We start from the raw sequence: 16,995 nt of genomic DNA, 5'->3' as shown, positions 1-16,995 counted from the left end.
CCCAAAGCTCTAAGAATTTCCCTCCCTATTTATTAGGGAGGACCTCATGCCAGTGAATGAATCCATCTTTTACAAACACAAAGTCCAGATGAAACCTCAGGACACTGGGCTCCCAGTTGGCTTGACTTGCTACCAATCATCGTCTCACTTGTGCTCAAAATAGTGGAAACGATAAAAAGTCTCAAAATTAGATTCTTGATTATCATTGTATTTAAATCATTTCAAGTCAGGAATAAACTTCTGTTTTAATACTGATCTAAGAAAATGAAATGCTTCATGTAAAACAGTGACTCTTAATGTATCTTCTCATTATCATGCAATACTCTCATTATAAACACAATGAAACAGTTTACAGAGATTACTTTCTTCCTAAATAATGTATCCATCTAGATACTTATCTTTGGTAATGCTGAATATACTGCAGCAGAAAATGGGTCTAGTTACTCAAATTAGGAATTTAAGAAGCAGCAGCCCTGGACTCACCCGGGGCTGTGTATGCAGCTGGCTGCATGGGGCGGAAGACTGAAGGTTGGCAAGCCCCATGGTCACATGATGGGCTTGTCACATGATCAGGGAGCCTGTGAGGCATGCCTTTAAAAGGCAGTGCCGAACAAACCTCTGCCTCTTTTGCAGGCGAACTGAGAGCAGATGGAGACCTGCCCTCTTGTCCCTGGCAAATGGGTCTGTCTGCTTATTTGATTGAGCAGGCCTCTGTGGAGGCTGTAATTAGCCTCCCGGCCGCTCAGCAGGTCAGAGGAGGGAGAGGGGGGTCATCTGCGCGGCCTTCCTGTGGCCATGGCAGCTTCCTGTAACGGAAGCGGCACTTATATATAAGTTCTGCTTTCTGCGCTGCCACCAATAATATTTTTTTCTTATATAGCCCCACAAAACTGATTTTTCAACGGACACCACCCTGACTGGGGAACACAGACACACAGACAAATAAAAGACTGGAGAGGTTTTTATATAACAAAACTTAAAACGTTTATTTGCTGGCTTAAACACAGAGGCTTCTCAGGTAAACTGGAGAGGAAACAAGCGTGCTGGTTTCAGAGAGAGTTTGCTTAAACTTAACGGTTGCAGAAGGAAAAACTTATTTCTTGAGAGGTTACATCACAGACACTAGATGGTCTCTGTTCCACACACCCCTTTCTCGTTCATATACCCCCAAGTCTAAGTCTGGTAGGACTGGCACACACTAGCCACCTACCCTCTCAGTCCCCTACTCAGGCCTAAAATGCCCCCTTTCGGACTGGACTTCTGGTGACTGGGTTTAGAACCGGGGATGGACCGACTATGTCTGGGCAGGCTAGCTGCCAGGCACCTGACCGGCGGTTCACACTCCACCAAGATTCAGGGCCTTCCACACACTCCCTCAAGCTTCCTCAGCTTGAGTCAGAATCCTTCTCTTGTCAGAGCTGACAGACTGCCCAACTCTGCTCTGCTCTCTGACAGACTCCAATCAGCACTCAACTCTCCTCTCAGTGCTCTAAGCCCACTGGCTCCCCCTAGCTTTTGGTAAACGTTACTGGACCTTTTTCCACCAATCAGGTCGGTTCTCTTCTTGTGGAGCCTTTTTCTCTTTTTCTGGCTGTTGCTAAGGCCTTCTCCCTTTGGCCTGCTGTACGCCAGCCCTTCAGGGTGGGGCAAGTTCGTTACACTTCCCCCCTCACTTTTATCCAATTTAGGGCCTCTTGGTCTCCAGGCAGCCTGTGTTTACATGGGGCTGGGTTGGTTCTTGGTGGTATTGCTCGGTGGTTTGCCTTTCCTTTTTCTGCTATAGTCAAAAGGGGGTGGTTTTTAGCTGGCCTGGGGTCTTGTTGTAGTGGGTTAGGACAGGCCTGGCAGTTAGTCTGCACTGACTAAGCTGAGCCTGCAGGGGCTGTGCTGACTCTAGTGGGCCAATCAGGGCCTGCCACACAGCGCCCCCAATCATTCTTCCTTCTCACTCACAGCAACAGCACACTGGGGCAGGAAACCGAAATTGGGGGCCTTGCACCCCCTCAGCAACCTCAGGCGCTTGCAGAGGCGGGCTTTGCATCTTTGTCTGTTAAGCCTGGGGTTCCCCCCCCAGGGCACCCTATGGGACCCCTTATGCACCAGCTGGTGGCCAGGGACCGTCACTACCAGCTTGGTCACCCCTGTTGTATTCCACACCTAGCAACAGTGGTTCGCAAATGCAGCTTTGGCATCCCCCGGACCAATTTAGTGGTGCTGCCACTGCTGGCATCTTGGGAACAGGGCCCGTGCCTGCGGCAGCAACTAATGTGTTTTTACAGGGGTTCTCACAGACTGTACTGCAGCTCTCCCAATATGTTGGAGCGAGGACTGTTCCAGGCCTAGGACCTCCTGAACCAGTGGCCATGGCTTTACCACTTCCCCATTTGACAGCGGGGTTGCCTGAAGCAGGGCCAAGCATGGAGCTCAAGGCAGCCAAAGCGGCTGGTGAGGTCAGGCCAGCAGCCAGTAGGAACGACACCCATGGTGGATGCGGTTCCAAGCAATGCCGTCGGTCTGTATGCCAATGTCTGAGTTCTTCGTAGTTGGGTGAGTAATTGAATGAGGATGCAGCGCAAACTACCAGGGAGTATTGGGGTCTTGGTGAACTCATCCCCTCTCTCCCACTGTGGCTGGCCAGACGGGTGGAGGAGTGGGGAATCAAACCCGGTTCTCCAGATTAGAATCCACCTGCTCTTAACTACTGCACCACACTGGCTCTCAGAAGATAGATAAGGATATAAATAAATAATCAGCCAGGGGATAGATAAGGGTATAAATAATAATCAACCAGGGGCTCTTTCTTCACTTCCTCCTTAATTCTCCAAATTATTGGATTAAACATGTAAACCAAAATTAGTTCAGAAATAATTAATTTAAAAATGATTAACCAACAAAATGTCCACATAGGTTTAGAAGAATACTCTCATTTGAATACTTTGAAAATGGGTAAAAACCTACACAATTATGTTCTGCATAACTCTGAGAAAGCAGAATCATGATTTCATAATTAGTATTTTCAGTACAAATCCACTAAGTGATGTTTACTTCAGGCTGATAAATACATAAAAAATAATTTCTGAAAGCATACTGTAATAGAGTGAAAGTTAGTAACCAAAGTCATATTTGAATTCACAAGAAGTAGCAGAAGTATTCAAAATACAAAACACTGTAAAGTTACTAGGAACCTAAAATTATTTGATTATTAGGGCATTACTATTAAAAAAGGTTTCTACACAGCATATGATTCAAGTTAACAATGCTTATAATGGAAAAATTCCATTTAAGGAAAAGAGGAAATAGCTCCATTTTGGAATGGAAAAAAAGGTAATCATTGTTTTAATAATGCAGAATTCTCAATAGTATCTTAAAATGTTACATTTATTCAAGGGCCATAAGCCAAAACAATTAGTTTTGATCAGTTAATAACAAAACACACTGTTTTCTATCCTAGGAAATGTGTATGACAATAAAATAGATCTGAACAACTTGGGACTTGCCAAGCTGCACACAATGTAGCAGCCTTATATTGTTGCCTGACATGTGCTTGACACTCGATCTTGTATTTCTGCATTACCATTCATACAACAAGAGCAGGTTTGTGCCCCACTGCCATAGATGAGGGGAAAGGCTATGTGTGAGTTAAAAACTACCGTATGTGTAAAACATGTATGTGTGGAATAAGAAATAAAATGAATATGTATGTGAACAATACAGGGGGAAAACATATAACAGAAAACTGTAATGATCTCAGGTCACTTGCCTTGATAGAAGAAGGTACGAGATCTTTTAAAAGGGACCCTGAAAGAAGACTTACAATGCATATTAGGAATTTTGGTAGCTTTTCCTACCATTTTTTCATGTATTTTTAAAGCATCAAATGGGGGGGGGGAACCTTTTGACAGGTGACTTATGCCAATGATAAGAAAAAGAAACAAGTTAGTTTGTATAATCAAACAATATTGCTATGTATTGTCCTCTGAAGATGCCAGCCACAGATGCAGGCGAAACGTCAGGAGAGAATGCTGCTAGAACACGGCCATACAGCCCGGAAACCACACAGCACCCAAATATTGCTATGTTTCTATTCTATTTATAGTCCATCTTTATTTTCTCATGGAATGCTGGATTCCCTGAAAGTTTTTCTGAGACATCAAAATACCTGCTTTGCTTCATGAAAGCCATAGTATTATGTAGCTTCAGACCATACCTTGCTGCTTAAGTGCTCGAAGAGTAGACAGCTAGAAGCCTACTCTCCTACTCTTGCAAATCATGTCCCTATGATGAAAAGAAAGTGAACTGCTACATACACAGCGGTACTCTTGGTGTCAGAACCACCAACCATCTCCCACAAATCAGCCAACCTGACACTTGGCTTCATATAACATTACAATTTTTAATTGCATTTCTATCCCGCTCATTTCTGACCACAGCTCAGGGTGGCTTACAGGCACATAAAGACATTATGCATAATAAGTCTACAATAAAACTAATAGCGCTAAAACCTAAATAATATCAATAGATATCCAGTAATACATCATTTAGCCAACAATCTGCACCTCCCAGCCTTTCAATGATCCTTTATAAGCTATCATCATGGGGACAGAAAGGCCCGGATTGGGAAGGGGAGGGCGGGCACTCGATTAACAGCACATGTATTTGTTGGTGGTTGATCACAGTGTTATATTAAGTTGCTGGTTGACCACTAACACAAGTTTTCCACAAATAGATTTTCAGTATATATTATGTGAAAAATTTTCAAAGCATTTAATCAAAGCTACACAACATACATTTCCTACAAGATTATCCTCCAGAAAATAATCACATCCGCGTGGCTAGCGTTACAAATGATGCCACTCCCTGTGATGGTTCTTAAAGGTCACTTAAGAGTGATTCGGTACAATGTATTTATAACGTTGCATTCGTTATAAATGAACTTGTTTTAAAGGGGAAACAAGTTCATTTATAACAAGAGCAACTCATTATAAACATTCTGTGCAGAATCACTTAAAGTGTGACTCCCTCACTATCTGCGAAATGTTTTTGTAACTGCACCTATTTGATCAAAATGTTAAGTCACAAGCTTACTTTTAAAAAACTATTTAATCAAATACATGGCTATCTCATTTGAACAAATGGAACAGACTGAAATTAGAACTCTCCCATTTCAACATTTACCAGAAGCAGGCATTAGCATACCTAGCTTGTTCAACAACTTTTCCTCTGGGAGAATATATTCCTCAAATATGCTAAATCATCAGTATTCTCTGTAGAACAATACCTTCTGATAAATAATGTACTCTCAAATCACAGGAGGACTGGGCATTTATAACTGTCAGCCAACTATTTGCCTTGGTAGCAAATTTATCTCACTGGGTTTCCCAGTAACAGAAACCAAGAGATACAGTATCATTTAGGGAAGAGTGGTATTTTCCGGCACGCCTATAAAAACTCTATATCATATTACTGGTTTTTTTTAATGAACCTCATGTTTGCATGTAGCTATATATAATGTCCAAATATTCAAATGAAAGACTGCACTGTTTCATGCATTTGCTAGATACGCTCCCAGTCCCAAAGAAGAATCTACATACCCACACTCGATTTGACTCCCCTACCTTTAAATCCAAACTGAACTCCTATGCACACCTATTTGAGAATGAATGCCATCGAAATCAAGGGGCCGCTTCAAACCACAGGATCCAGCATCAGAACACACTGACAGGGTGTGGATTGCCCAGTTCTTAACATGGCATGATGTCCTACTAGTTCCCGTACCAATAAAAGTATTTAGCTCAGAGAATAAAGGTGACTCAAAGTTATGCAGCGTTCTCCATATAGTAAGTGAAATAAAGTGGGGGAGGGGAGAGAGAGAGAGGGCTCTCCCATGCGCTAACTTTCAACATTTGAAGTAGTGCAGGGGGATTAAACGATATGTTTCTAAGGGGGGGGGGGGGGGGGCTGTGCTCATGGTCGACTGCCCTATTGTGAGATAGGAATCTGTATGCTTACTGAGAAAAATAGGAGGAACCAGAACTCCAGCCTCCGGCTGCTAAGAGGGGAGGGGAAGAATAATCGCTTCTTGCATTTTTGCAGCTTGCCAGCGTTGCAGGCGATGGCAGCCGAGAAGCAAGGCGGCTGTCCTCAATAGAAGCCTGCAGCGCCAAATAAATAGCTCACACCTGCTTTCCTTCCCCCAAGAGCCAGACTACCCCACACAGAAAGGAGCCCGCACGCTCACACACCCAGAAGGGTGCCGTCCATGTCAAAAATGAGGTGAGTGACGGGTTTCATCGACGTAGGACTCAAGGACAACGCGGCCATTTCGCCGCAACAACGACCTTCGCTGAGCTGCTAACCAACCGCATACTAACGGCGTTGGGCCAGCTGCGCAGGCGCACTGCCGCTGGCCAACTGTTATAAGGGTTGGAGTTAGGAACGGCGTCGGCTGGGAAATGCGATTGACTGCAAACCGTAGTGCACGTGCGAGGGATTTGATTAGTATTCGACTGAGGTTCGAGCGAGGTTTTTTTTAAGGCAGCGAGGAAAAGAGAGGTCTTGTTGCGCGTGCGCGCTGTTTTACTGAACCCGTTTTGTGAGAGAAGCCCTAAGCTGCGTCAGTTGCATGAGGGCGGGGGAAGATCTTGATTTACACGCATGAAACTTAGTATTTGTGCCTGTCCTTCCGTAGAGAGATCGCTGTTGTACTTTGAGGAGTTGCTGGCGAATAGTAAATAATCGTACGTCATGACACACACACACAAAATAAAAGAAACAATCAAATAATTAATGTATACCTGACTAGCAGCCCAAATTCCTGTTTGCTTTTAAGTGTCAAGACCAGTAGGGCTTACTGAATACCTGTGCTTAAGCGTGATTGCTTCATTGGGCGAAATGGAGAATGCTGATAACTCAATAAAATGCTAATATGCACAGACAGAGAATGAGGATGGAGGAAGGGAGGATATAATACATGCTTCTATTCCAGGAAAAATAGTTCTTTTCCTACCTGTCAGAACCTGATCCCTGTTGTTGGTTTGCGGTTTCGAAACCCCACAGCTGTATAAAATTGTAGAGAGAAAGGGAGTTATGGCAGCTCCCTAGTATCTTTTAAATTATGTGTCAGTACTGTATCTTACATCTCTTAGCATGTAAATAGTCTGCATTTTGAACTGGGGCAAGGAATTTGGAGAGCATTGTGTGTGTTTCCCTTGGCAAGGAACTACTGCCCTCCACTTGCTTAAGGGTCCATTACGCATGGAACACTTAATTAAGGGCCCATTAAGGGACAACTACCCATTAATTAAGGGCCCATTACGCATGGAACACTTACGTCCAGCCTGTTCTCTGTGCAGTGGGCTCCTAGCCGGCTCTCCTTGCATTTCTCTGTTTACATGCAACAGGCTGACCCACAGTCTGCAGGGCAGTTTATCTGCTGAACTCTGCTTCTCTGTTCTCTTAACTTCTCCCATCAACACTCTTAAAGGGGAAAAGGTGATATTCTCTCCCCCACTTCCCTCCCCTCCATATACGCATACTCTGTCGCCCTCACAAGAAAAGAGAGAGATTTGTTTTAAAACACAGTCATGCACGAAAGAAAGTTTTAAAAGCCCTCTCAGCCATTGGGGAGGGCAGAAGCATAGTGGGGGAGGTGAGGTGGCGGCCAAAAGATGCCTTGCAAAAGCCCTCTTTGTTGTTTGTATCGAAAGATTGATCTCTCAGTGTCTCAATATGTGCACTTTAAAGAAGCAGGAAGAAACTGGCAGGATGGAGGGGGGAAAGCTCCAGGCCACCTGGCAACAGAGGCTGTGCTGGTGGAAGAGAAACTGAACACAGACATTCCACAAAAATGGGGGGGGGATGTTTCTCTCCCTCCCCCGGCCAATATACATATGAGAGATCGATCTCTTGATATGTGCATGTAGGGAAGCAAAAAGGAGCCCACAGCATGAAGTGGAGGGGGTGAGAGGGAAGATGTGCAAAGTTCTGTGAAGGAGTGGCTGGCCATGGGTGGAGAGAAGAGGTCCGGGGCAAAGCTGTGCCCACTGGCAAATTTGTTCTGCTCTCATGGTGAAGCAAGATTTAAATTGTGCTATCAGTGGTTTTGCTTGCTGCGAAAGGGCTCCAGAAATTATGTCCATAAACCAAAAAAACAAATTGGAACCTTGTGGAACCTTAAAGATCAACATATTGTTATTTGTTGACTAAGGCCTTTTTAGATGGGGTTATGTAGTTCTTCAGTAAATCATGTTAAGAGCTTGGAGAAGCTCTTGGCGCCAGCCTTATTAACTGATAAACAATTTGTCACTATTTGCCAGGAGCACCTTCTTTTGATTACATTTACATCATAAGGTAGCACTCACTATTTCCTAACCTACAGACTAAAGTAGCTTAAGAGGGACTCCCTTTGAAGATGACTCAGAATGTTCAGCTGGTTCAGAAAGCAACAAGACTATTGTCTGGCATTAGGTGGTTAAAACATGTAATTGCAGTGACATAATCTATTTGCGTCAGGACCCAATTCAAAGGACTGATTATAACTCTAAAGACTTTGGTGGCCTAGAACTCTGATACTTATTGAATTGCATCTTCCAGTACACTCTCATCTACTTGTTTCTCAGCGCCTTTACCTTGTGGTGTTGGTCTTAGATTGTATGGCAACAATTAGGTCACAGGCTTTCTATATAGTAGACCCAGTTTCTGGAATGGCGTATCAGAGTGGGTATGTAGGATGCCTTAACTGGCTGCATTTTTCCAAGTGTACTGGGCAGTGTTTTTTTTTCAGAGGACATTAGAGTGAGGTTGAACTTTTTAGGCAGATTTGGTTGCATTTCCAATCTATGACTTTAAAAAAAATTGTTAATAGACTATGCTTTTGTTTCCTTGCAACATGTTGTATTGTTCACTGCTTTGAGCTGTTACCCAGTGAATGGAGGGATGACTTTGCCGTTCACTCATACACACCAACTCTGGGCTTTTTGGGATCTGGGAACTTTGTATATAGAGACGGGTGGGGCATTTTCCAATGAAAAGGTTAAAAAAATTGTGCTACACTAAATTATTATCTGAAAGGTAGAGACAAGGTAGAGACAAGTAGAATAGGTAGGTAGAGACAAGTAGAAAAGCAGTTTGAAAAGCAATATAAATGGCAGTTGGAAACAAAATACTTGCCAAGTTAAAATAAAATCAGTGGCAAATTCAAATCTAAATTTGCAAGTCCCACATGCTTCCTAGAATATTTCACAATGAAGATATCCATTTACATCTCTTCCATGAGACAGCTGAATGAGTTTGGGTGTGTGTCTTGACAAGAACAGGGAGGAGAACTAGACAGGGGAGGGAATGAAGGGAAATGCATGCAGGAGATATGGGGGGGTGGGGCTAAAGCCAGGGGAGAGACAAAAGCCTAGAAACTAGAAGATCTGAAGAGGGACTTTGGCAGAATAAAACAGAGGATCCATGGCATGAACCAGGAGCTGCATCAGAGCTATGGTGAGGAAGTATAAGGGACACCATAGTAGACTAAAGGTGGGGTAGATGAGGGGAGAAGCTATATCATAGCTACTGGTCTTGAATATGGTGATGGCTGTAGGCTTGGGTAGAAAAACCTGACCTGGTGTTTAACTGAATCAATAGTTTTATTTCCAGTTTCCTGCAATTGTTGAGGGGGTGTCTCATGACAGTTTCTGGAGCTGTTTGAAAAGCAATTGAAATGTTACATTAGACAGGAAATGATTTTACCTTTATTATTAACTCTGGAATTAGAATAGATTCCCTATCAGATGTGTCGGGTGTTTCCTTGAAAATCTCTTCAAGTCTTCTATATTGTTTGTCTTCTTTGCGAAAAACACTGACCCTTTTTACATGGTCAGAATCTAAAGTGTTCTCAGCTAGTCAGAATGTGTGCTCTTTACAATGAATGGTTCACACCATCTACCTGTGATGGCTGGCTTTTTCCACCAAGTACGCAGCTTCTGGAGGGATGCTCATGGAGCAGTGAGGGAAGCAAGGGACACCCACCTAGTCAGCCAGATCAGCCAAATCAACCTCAGTAGGAAGAGTCCACTATTCTTCTGTTAAGAGTATATGATAGTTGCATTCCCCTGCTAGAACCTCCAAACAAGTTAAATGCCTTTTAAGATGAACCTTTTTGCAAATGACACCTTATTGCCTCACCTTGCAACATGCTAATTTTAACTGCCACTTTATTTCCTTAACAGCTTTTACATCTTATTTAAGTATGGTTTCTTCCTCTTCCATTTTGGCATGCTGAGCTCTGGGTTACTGTGGGAGAAAAGGGGATTCCTTTAAGTTCCTTTCCATGGTGTTCTAAGATGATATAGGTGCATGCAGCAGAATAAAAAGTTGCAAACATACGCAAACCTCTGAAAAAATTCAGATGTGATCAAGAAAAGTACAGTGTCCAGTCTCAATAGCAGAAATGGGTAATAAAAACAATTTTGCTAATCTGATTAGCACGAGTAGTAACTAAGGAAGCCTTGTTTTCTGTTTGGAAATACAACCTTGTTTTCAGTTTGGAAATACAATCATATTTCATGATAAATTGTAAATCTTTTTTTGGGGGGCTGTAGCCTTTCTGTGATGTTGTTTTGGGTTACTCATCTGTTCTTTGGTGGAATTCAAAATACTGGTTCTAACTCAAAGGTTTGGGACCAGGGTACTTCCTATATCATCCAGCGGCCCATCAAGTTCTAATTTCTGTGACCCCCACCTTCACAAGTGAGGCAGGTGGTGACTAAACATGCAACTTTTTCTGTAGTGGCCTTTAGAATTTCATCTCCCTTCAGGTTTACCTGATATCAACTTTCTTTTAGGTTCCAAGCCAAAACACATCTTTTTACCCAGTCCTTTAATTAGAGATTGTAACTTATCAGCTTTCTAATCGTCTGCTTCTGTTTTATGGATAGGTTTTATGTTGCTTATGTCTAATGGCTTGTTTTAATATTGTGGCATGGTTTTAATTGCAAGCCACTTCAAGTAGTATTATGAAGAGGCATTTGAATATCTTAAGTAATAATAATCAATAAAGCAAGCAAAAAAAAAGGATCCTGAAATGTCATCCCACATTCTGAATTTTGCCATTTGTTTGTGTGTGTATAAAATTTCTGTGCACATTTGTTTATTTGAATAGCTACGGTATATATATAGCCAAAGGGCACTGCTGACAGATTATTGCATGTATCACATGAGAGAATACATATATGCCCTTGATACTAAGGTAATGTTATTAAAACTTATAGTGTCGCTGGAGTAGACCTGGAGACAGACTTGTAATCTGTGTTTGTTGCACCTATGTACCTAGGTTTGTAACACCTGAATCTCCTGGTTTAGACAAAATCAATGTATCATGAACATACAGCACATTCTGGACAATGCTACAGGGGACTGAAGGGAAGATCAATGGATCTTCCAAATGTGTTTATGTTTCAAATACCAGTTACTTTCTTAGAAAAAAAAAGCAATGTTAATTATGGCATTCCTTAGGATGAAGAGTCTAGCTGCCCAACAAATGAGCTCCTGCACACTCAAAGACCCTCTAGTATGAGACGTTACTTACAGAACAGATGGCTCTCCATTCCCAGGCCACATGTATAATCAATAATGAATGTTTCATTTCACATTTGCAATAATGAAGGGTAGAAATCATTAATGTGATACAACTACAGGAAATTTTTCTTAGAAAATACTGAGGTATTTACAAGTGAGACTCATGAGAATCGCTGTGAAGGGATTCTATCCTGCATCTCCTTAACTGCCTGCACTTTACGAACATGGCAGGAATGACTGCCCTGCACTCCTGCAGAAGCCTCTCTACCTCTCCAGTGACAGGGATGGCTTTTCTGCTTACCTGGACTTTGCTGCTGCAGCAAGGATAGCCACCTACAGCTTCACCAATGGTGAGGATAGTTACTCCACTTTGGTGGTAGCAGGGATAGCTCCCTTGCCTGCCTGCAGCTTCACTATTTCAGTGATTGTTCAAACAGCTCCTATGCTTTGGCAGTGGCAGAAACAACTCAGCTGTTTGCAGCTTCACTGCATCAGAGCACCATCACAGAGTGTTTCCTTGACCAACTGCAGTGGAGATGGCTCCTCTGACTTAAACAGGGGTGGTAGGGGTAGGGGGGGTGGGGGTGGGGGTGGAGATGCCTTCTCTACCTGCCTTCCCCAAGGTGATGGGATCAACCTTGTCTCCCTCCCTTGCAGCTTGATTGTGTGGAGTGTAGGAATATTGTTTGTGCTCATGCAGACAACATTCTTGCTGTTGGGGGGAGAGGGATTTAACCCCCCTCTACTTCTGTAAGTTTTCAGATTTTTCTGTAAATCTAAAGGTCTTCCAAGTTGGCAAAACTATCTGTTTAGAGTGAATGTGGCCCCCATTTGTGAACTTAGATATCTGAATATGGGACCACACTTCAGTATTACAATATATTAGTGGGAACCCTCAAGGACTTGCAGGAGGAATCTCATATCTCCCTTTCCCACTATTTCTCCTTTTTCTCTCCTGGCAGCCCCATAGCATCTCCCCCTTTCCTGCCATTTTCAAGTTGTTTTCAGGTTTGTCGAAAGATCTGCCTTGTCTGTTCAGAGCTCCAGTTACTGGATTCAGAGTTCCAGTCACTAAATTCAGATTTTGCTGACTTCAATTATTAGAATATACGATGGTATAATTATTGGTTTGAATAGCAATTGTGGGAACATTCAGTTGGGAAAGCATTAGAGTAGAGCCATTTGGACCCGTTTTCCATGGGAAAAGAAAACACCTGGAGCCGCAAATAATTTTTGACATTTAAAATAAAGATAACACTGTATATATTGGGGTTTTTTACCTTTTACACCGCTCATTCTGAGAAGCGCATGGATGTGTCCGCCCTGCTGCCTGCAGGGCGGGCAAGGATGGGGCCAGTGGCTCGGCCTTCCGGCCGCCGGGAAAGCACCCACCCCGCTCCAATGGGGCAGGCGAGAGGGGAAGTCCGTGGCGCGGCGCGGCCGGCTGCAGGCAGTTGGTGCGCCCACCGTGCTGCCTGCAGGGCGGGCAAGGATGGTGCCAGCAGCTTGGCTCGTGGAGCCACAGTGCAAGGGCAGAAGAGCCACACGCGGCTCTCGAGCCGCAGGTTCCCTACCCCTGGAGTAGAGTAACACATAATGAGCTATGACTAATGAGGCATGCCTTTTTACCTGTAGAATACACAAATATACTTTGAATAGGCAGATCACATAAGGATGTTCACTTATATTTAGTGTTATATTTGTAATAGTTTAATTTCCGTGCACGCAATATTTTAGAAATAACAATTAAAATAATGGTCTTAGTTCAAATTATTTTTCTACCCAAAACAGGTGTGGCATCTTACAAAGAAATTCAAGTAAAAATATTAATAAGCGTATCCCAGGCAATAGCCCTGACCAAGATAAACAGACTAGCCTGATCTTTTCAGATCTCAGAAACTAAACAGGGTCAACTCTGGCAAGTATTTGGACAGGAGACCTTTAATTAATACCATGGCCGTGATGCAGAGGCAGGCAATGGCAAACCAATTCTGAATGTCTGTTGACTTGAAAATCAGCTTAGGTAGGGAATTTGGCTCTCAGATGGGGACATATTCTTATCAGTTTCTACCAGCATGGCCAATTGGCCATGCTGACAGAGGCTGATGGGAATTGTAGTTCCTGAACATCTGGAGAGCCGCAGGTTCCCTACCCCTGGTTTAGGGTCACCATAAATCAGATGTGGCTTGACAGCAAAACCTCAAACAGACAAACAAACAAAAGATCCCATTAAATCCAAACAACAAAAATCCCATTAAATCCCATTAAAAATCCCATTAAACCCATGGTCATTAAATCCAAATAACAAAAGCAAAAAAATTACATCAGTGCAAAAGGAGGAAAAAACAATAAATATATTAAAACAAAGAATCAGTTCTCTCCTGCTGCTTGGTAGTGATTGACCTAAATTTTAATGGATCTGGCACTCAGGCAGATCTTCCTGGAAAAATGTAAAGCTTGCAAAGCTGGGTTGATATAGGCTAAAACAGTCTGTAATTGTGGAGAAACCCCAAGTCAAGGATCTCTTTGTACAGGGGAGAATGTTCCAATATGCACTTAAATAACTTTGGGGTCTGAATCCAGAAGACTCAAGTCAATAGCTGGCCACTAGCCCTTTTACTGTCCCACAAGCATAGAAGCCAAAGAGCAGGCTTCTAACTCCAGTAAAATTACCAAAAAGAAAAGTCAGCCTTGCAAGGTAAGCCTCTACAGTGTGCTGCCAGCAGGCAGGGGCGTGGCCAGGTCTCACCCCGCAGGGCAAAGCAGGCAGCAAGCACAAGCATACTCAGGTCATAATTCAATGAGTCAAAGCAGGTGGTAGGCAAGACGTAGTCAGGTCACAGTCCAATAGGTCAAGGCAGGCAGCAGGCAAGGCGTTGTCAGGTCACAGTTCAATAGGTCAAGGCAGGCTGGGAATCAATGAAGAACATGGTGGCAACAGGTAACACACTTGTTGCAACCAGGCAGAAGCAAGCTCCCAGCAAGGCTTATATAGAGAGCCTTGTTCAAGGGGCTGGGATTCTGCAAGGAGTTAATCCTCTTTAGATGCAGAGGCTTCTAATCTCCCTTATCTTACTGCCAAATGAGCACTCCTTTTTTGTTTCTGCAGTAGCAGCCTCTGCTTCTGCCTCCTATGCACAGCTGGCTTATCACTGGGTCCCCTAGGATGATCTGGGGGCTCCTCCGCCTGCATGCCATCAGGCAGAGAAGGGCTGGGCATTGGGTCTGCTCCCTGGTCTTCCTCAGGAGTAGCCATCTCTCGCTGCACTATGTCCTCATACTCTGCCTCCGAGTCCTCTGTGTCCTGGTAAGTACCCAGGGGCTGGGTCATGACATACAGAGTGAAACGGCAGTTATGTGGTAACATTCAGGCACTGGAATAGACACTGGATTTTGATTGAAGCCAGCTAGGAGACACCAGACACCTCTCAAATGAATAGTTGAAATGTATTAAAGTTGTGCTGAATACAGATAATAAGAACGAAAACAAAGAAACCTATTCTTCAGAAAGCAGCTAAATATGTGGTGGCCCAAAGTAATACACCCATGATGCTATCCCTCAACTCAGGCTGCACAATCCAGAGTGCCAAGGGATTCCATCGATCAAAGTTTTGAAGCATCAATCAATATTCAAAATGGTAAATCTTTAAACCTGTAGAAAGGCTGAAATAAGTACAATGTGCATAGAATTGGGTACACATTTTTGCGGAGAGAAACCTGAAGTGGCAAGATACCAATTAACCAATCAGATCAAGGAAAAGTGATCTAAGATCTTACTAAATGACCACTTGACCAAGTGGCACAAATGGCCAGGATGGATATAGCAAACAGGATTTATTCCATGACTATACCCCTTCTTTGTGGATGATCCAGCAATAATCCTGGTGTTATCCCAGGATTCTGCTGTCCTTGGGAAGCAGGGGGAGAGGTTAGGAATTTCTCACCAAACCACCTAACTGTTTTTCAGGATGTTAGAAAGCTCTGGTGTTTTGTTAACCCAAATTAATGGACTCTTCCATTAATTTTATTGTAGATCTGCATTTGTTAAATGTGAATCGAACAAGGATTTAGGGGAGCTTAAATCCTTGACAGTTATGTACATTGAATCAAGTCATTTAAGGACTAACAACCCAAAACTAAAATCTTGCTTTGTTCCTCAAAATTAGCTGGAAACCAATGAGGTGTCTTTAAAACTAGTATGATATGTACTTAGCAGGATGTCATCTTTCTGTTTAAGAACAGCCTCCAGTCACATTCAAATATCTGAAACCAAGATTTCTGATAGTGACAAGAGCCTAAACTTCCACTAGGAACTATACTGATGCATTGATGCTTCATTGGTGTTCTTCCTGTAATTGGCTCTTCCCCCCATCCTAGTTGTTGAAGTGTCTACATCTCTTGACAGTTCAGTCAGTGACTTAAAGGTGGTAGCTTCATGAGCAGTATTTCAGAATAGGCTAAAGACATGTTTAAACTTGATCTCCAGGGAGCTGATTTTGAAAAGAACAAGAAAACCTATGATATGGTCACACATTATAAAAGTGGTACAAGGTTTCAGAAATTTGGCAATTAGCCTCTGAGATTTGAATGTGTAATGTAGTAGTTCAATCATCCCAAAGGATTAAGAATGTGTATGGATAGGATGACACAACCACAGTTTTTGTGTGACTGCATATATCTTGTGATCTCTTTTTTTTTACTGCAATGCCCACTTTCCATTGAATCGTATTGTGATTACCTTCAGTATATTGAAGTGATCTCAGGAGAAGTTTCACTATGATGACCTTTTAAGTGAGCCACCATGTTCACTTCTGTTTTTTTTCCCAGAGAACATCTAACTAATCTTATTCTCATTTTGCTAATTCTATAGAGTAAACCTTGCAGATTGTAACATATAAAATAATTACAGGGGTCCTGTACATTCTTTTACTTTGACTGTGGCAAGTGTCAGTTGGGGTGTAATTAGGATTAGCTTTAGGCGGAACACAAAATGGACTTCTAACACTGCCTTCACTAAACTGCTCAGGGCTCTTTTTCTCCCATAGTAAAATTACTATGATAATCCTAGCATAATAGCATTAAGTAATTGTGTCATTTACAAAATAATAGTGCTAGAAGTATTTTAAAATAATTTAAACTGGAAGAAATGGCTGTTGTATATAAAAATAACATACAAATAACTCTCGGGCTTGTAGCCCCACAACTTTGATTTACAATCTGATAGGAGAACAGATGTGTGGTTTTCTTTTGATTCATCCACACCTTGCAGGAAACAGTTGTCACATCAGTAGAAGAGAACAGAGAGTCTCATTGGTAATGGGGTGGAGGAATAATTGAACAGTAGCCACTGGGTAGCAACAGTAGTGGAAGGTGATATTGTTGGAGGATCTTTCATAGGTAGTGTCAATACCACTTCAGCTAACCCTGGTT

The 16,995-nt window shown here is 42.7% G+C and overlaps 2 protein-coding genes across 3 annotated transcripts in view; one reads left to right on the top strand and one right to left on the bottom strand.

The window, feature by feature from the left end:
• LOC125431942 (pseudouridine 5'-phosphatase) overlaps positions 1-6,291 on the bottom strand; it is an 85,189-nt gene extending 78,898 nt beyond the window's left edge. The window contains exon 1 of the mRNA XM_048495185.1: positions 6,243-6,291. Coding sequence (XP_048351142.1) covers positions 6,243-6,291 — 49 coding nt within the window. The remainder of the gene's footprint in view (positions 1-6,242) is intronic.
• The window catches only part of STS (steroid sulfatase), a 134,726-nt gene continuing 123,829 nt past the window's right edge, over positions 6,099-16,995 (top strand). For both annotated transcript variants that reach the window (XM_048495184.1, XM_048495183.1), the window contains exon 1: positions 6,099-6,273. In XM_048495184.1, the coding sequence (XP_048351141.1) occupies positions 6,260-6,273 (14 nt within the window). In that variant the 5' untranslated portion in view covers positions 6,099-6,259. The remainder of the gene's footprint in view (positions 6,274-16,995) is intronic.

This window comes from Sphaerodactylus townsendi, linkage group LG04 (assembly GCF_021028975.2).
Source record: "Sphaerodactylus townsendi isolate TG3544 linkage group LG04, MPM_Stown_v2.3, whole genome shotgun sequence".
Taxonomy (NCBI): domain Eukaryota; kingdom Metazoa; phylum Chordata; class Lepidosauria; order Squamata; family Sphaerodactylidae; genus Sphaerodactylus; species Sphaerodactylus townsendi.
This window is presented reverse-complemented; position numbering and strand designations above follow the sequence as displayed.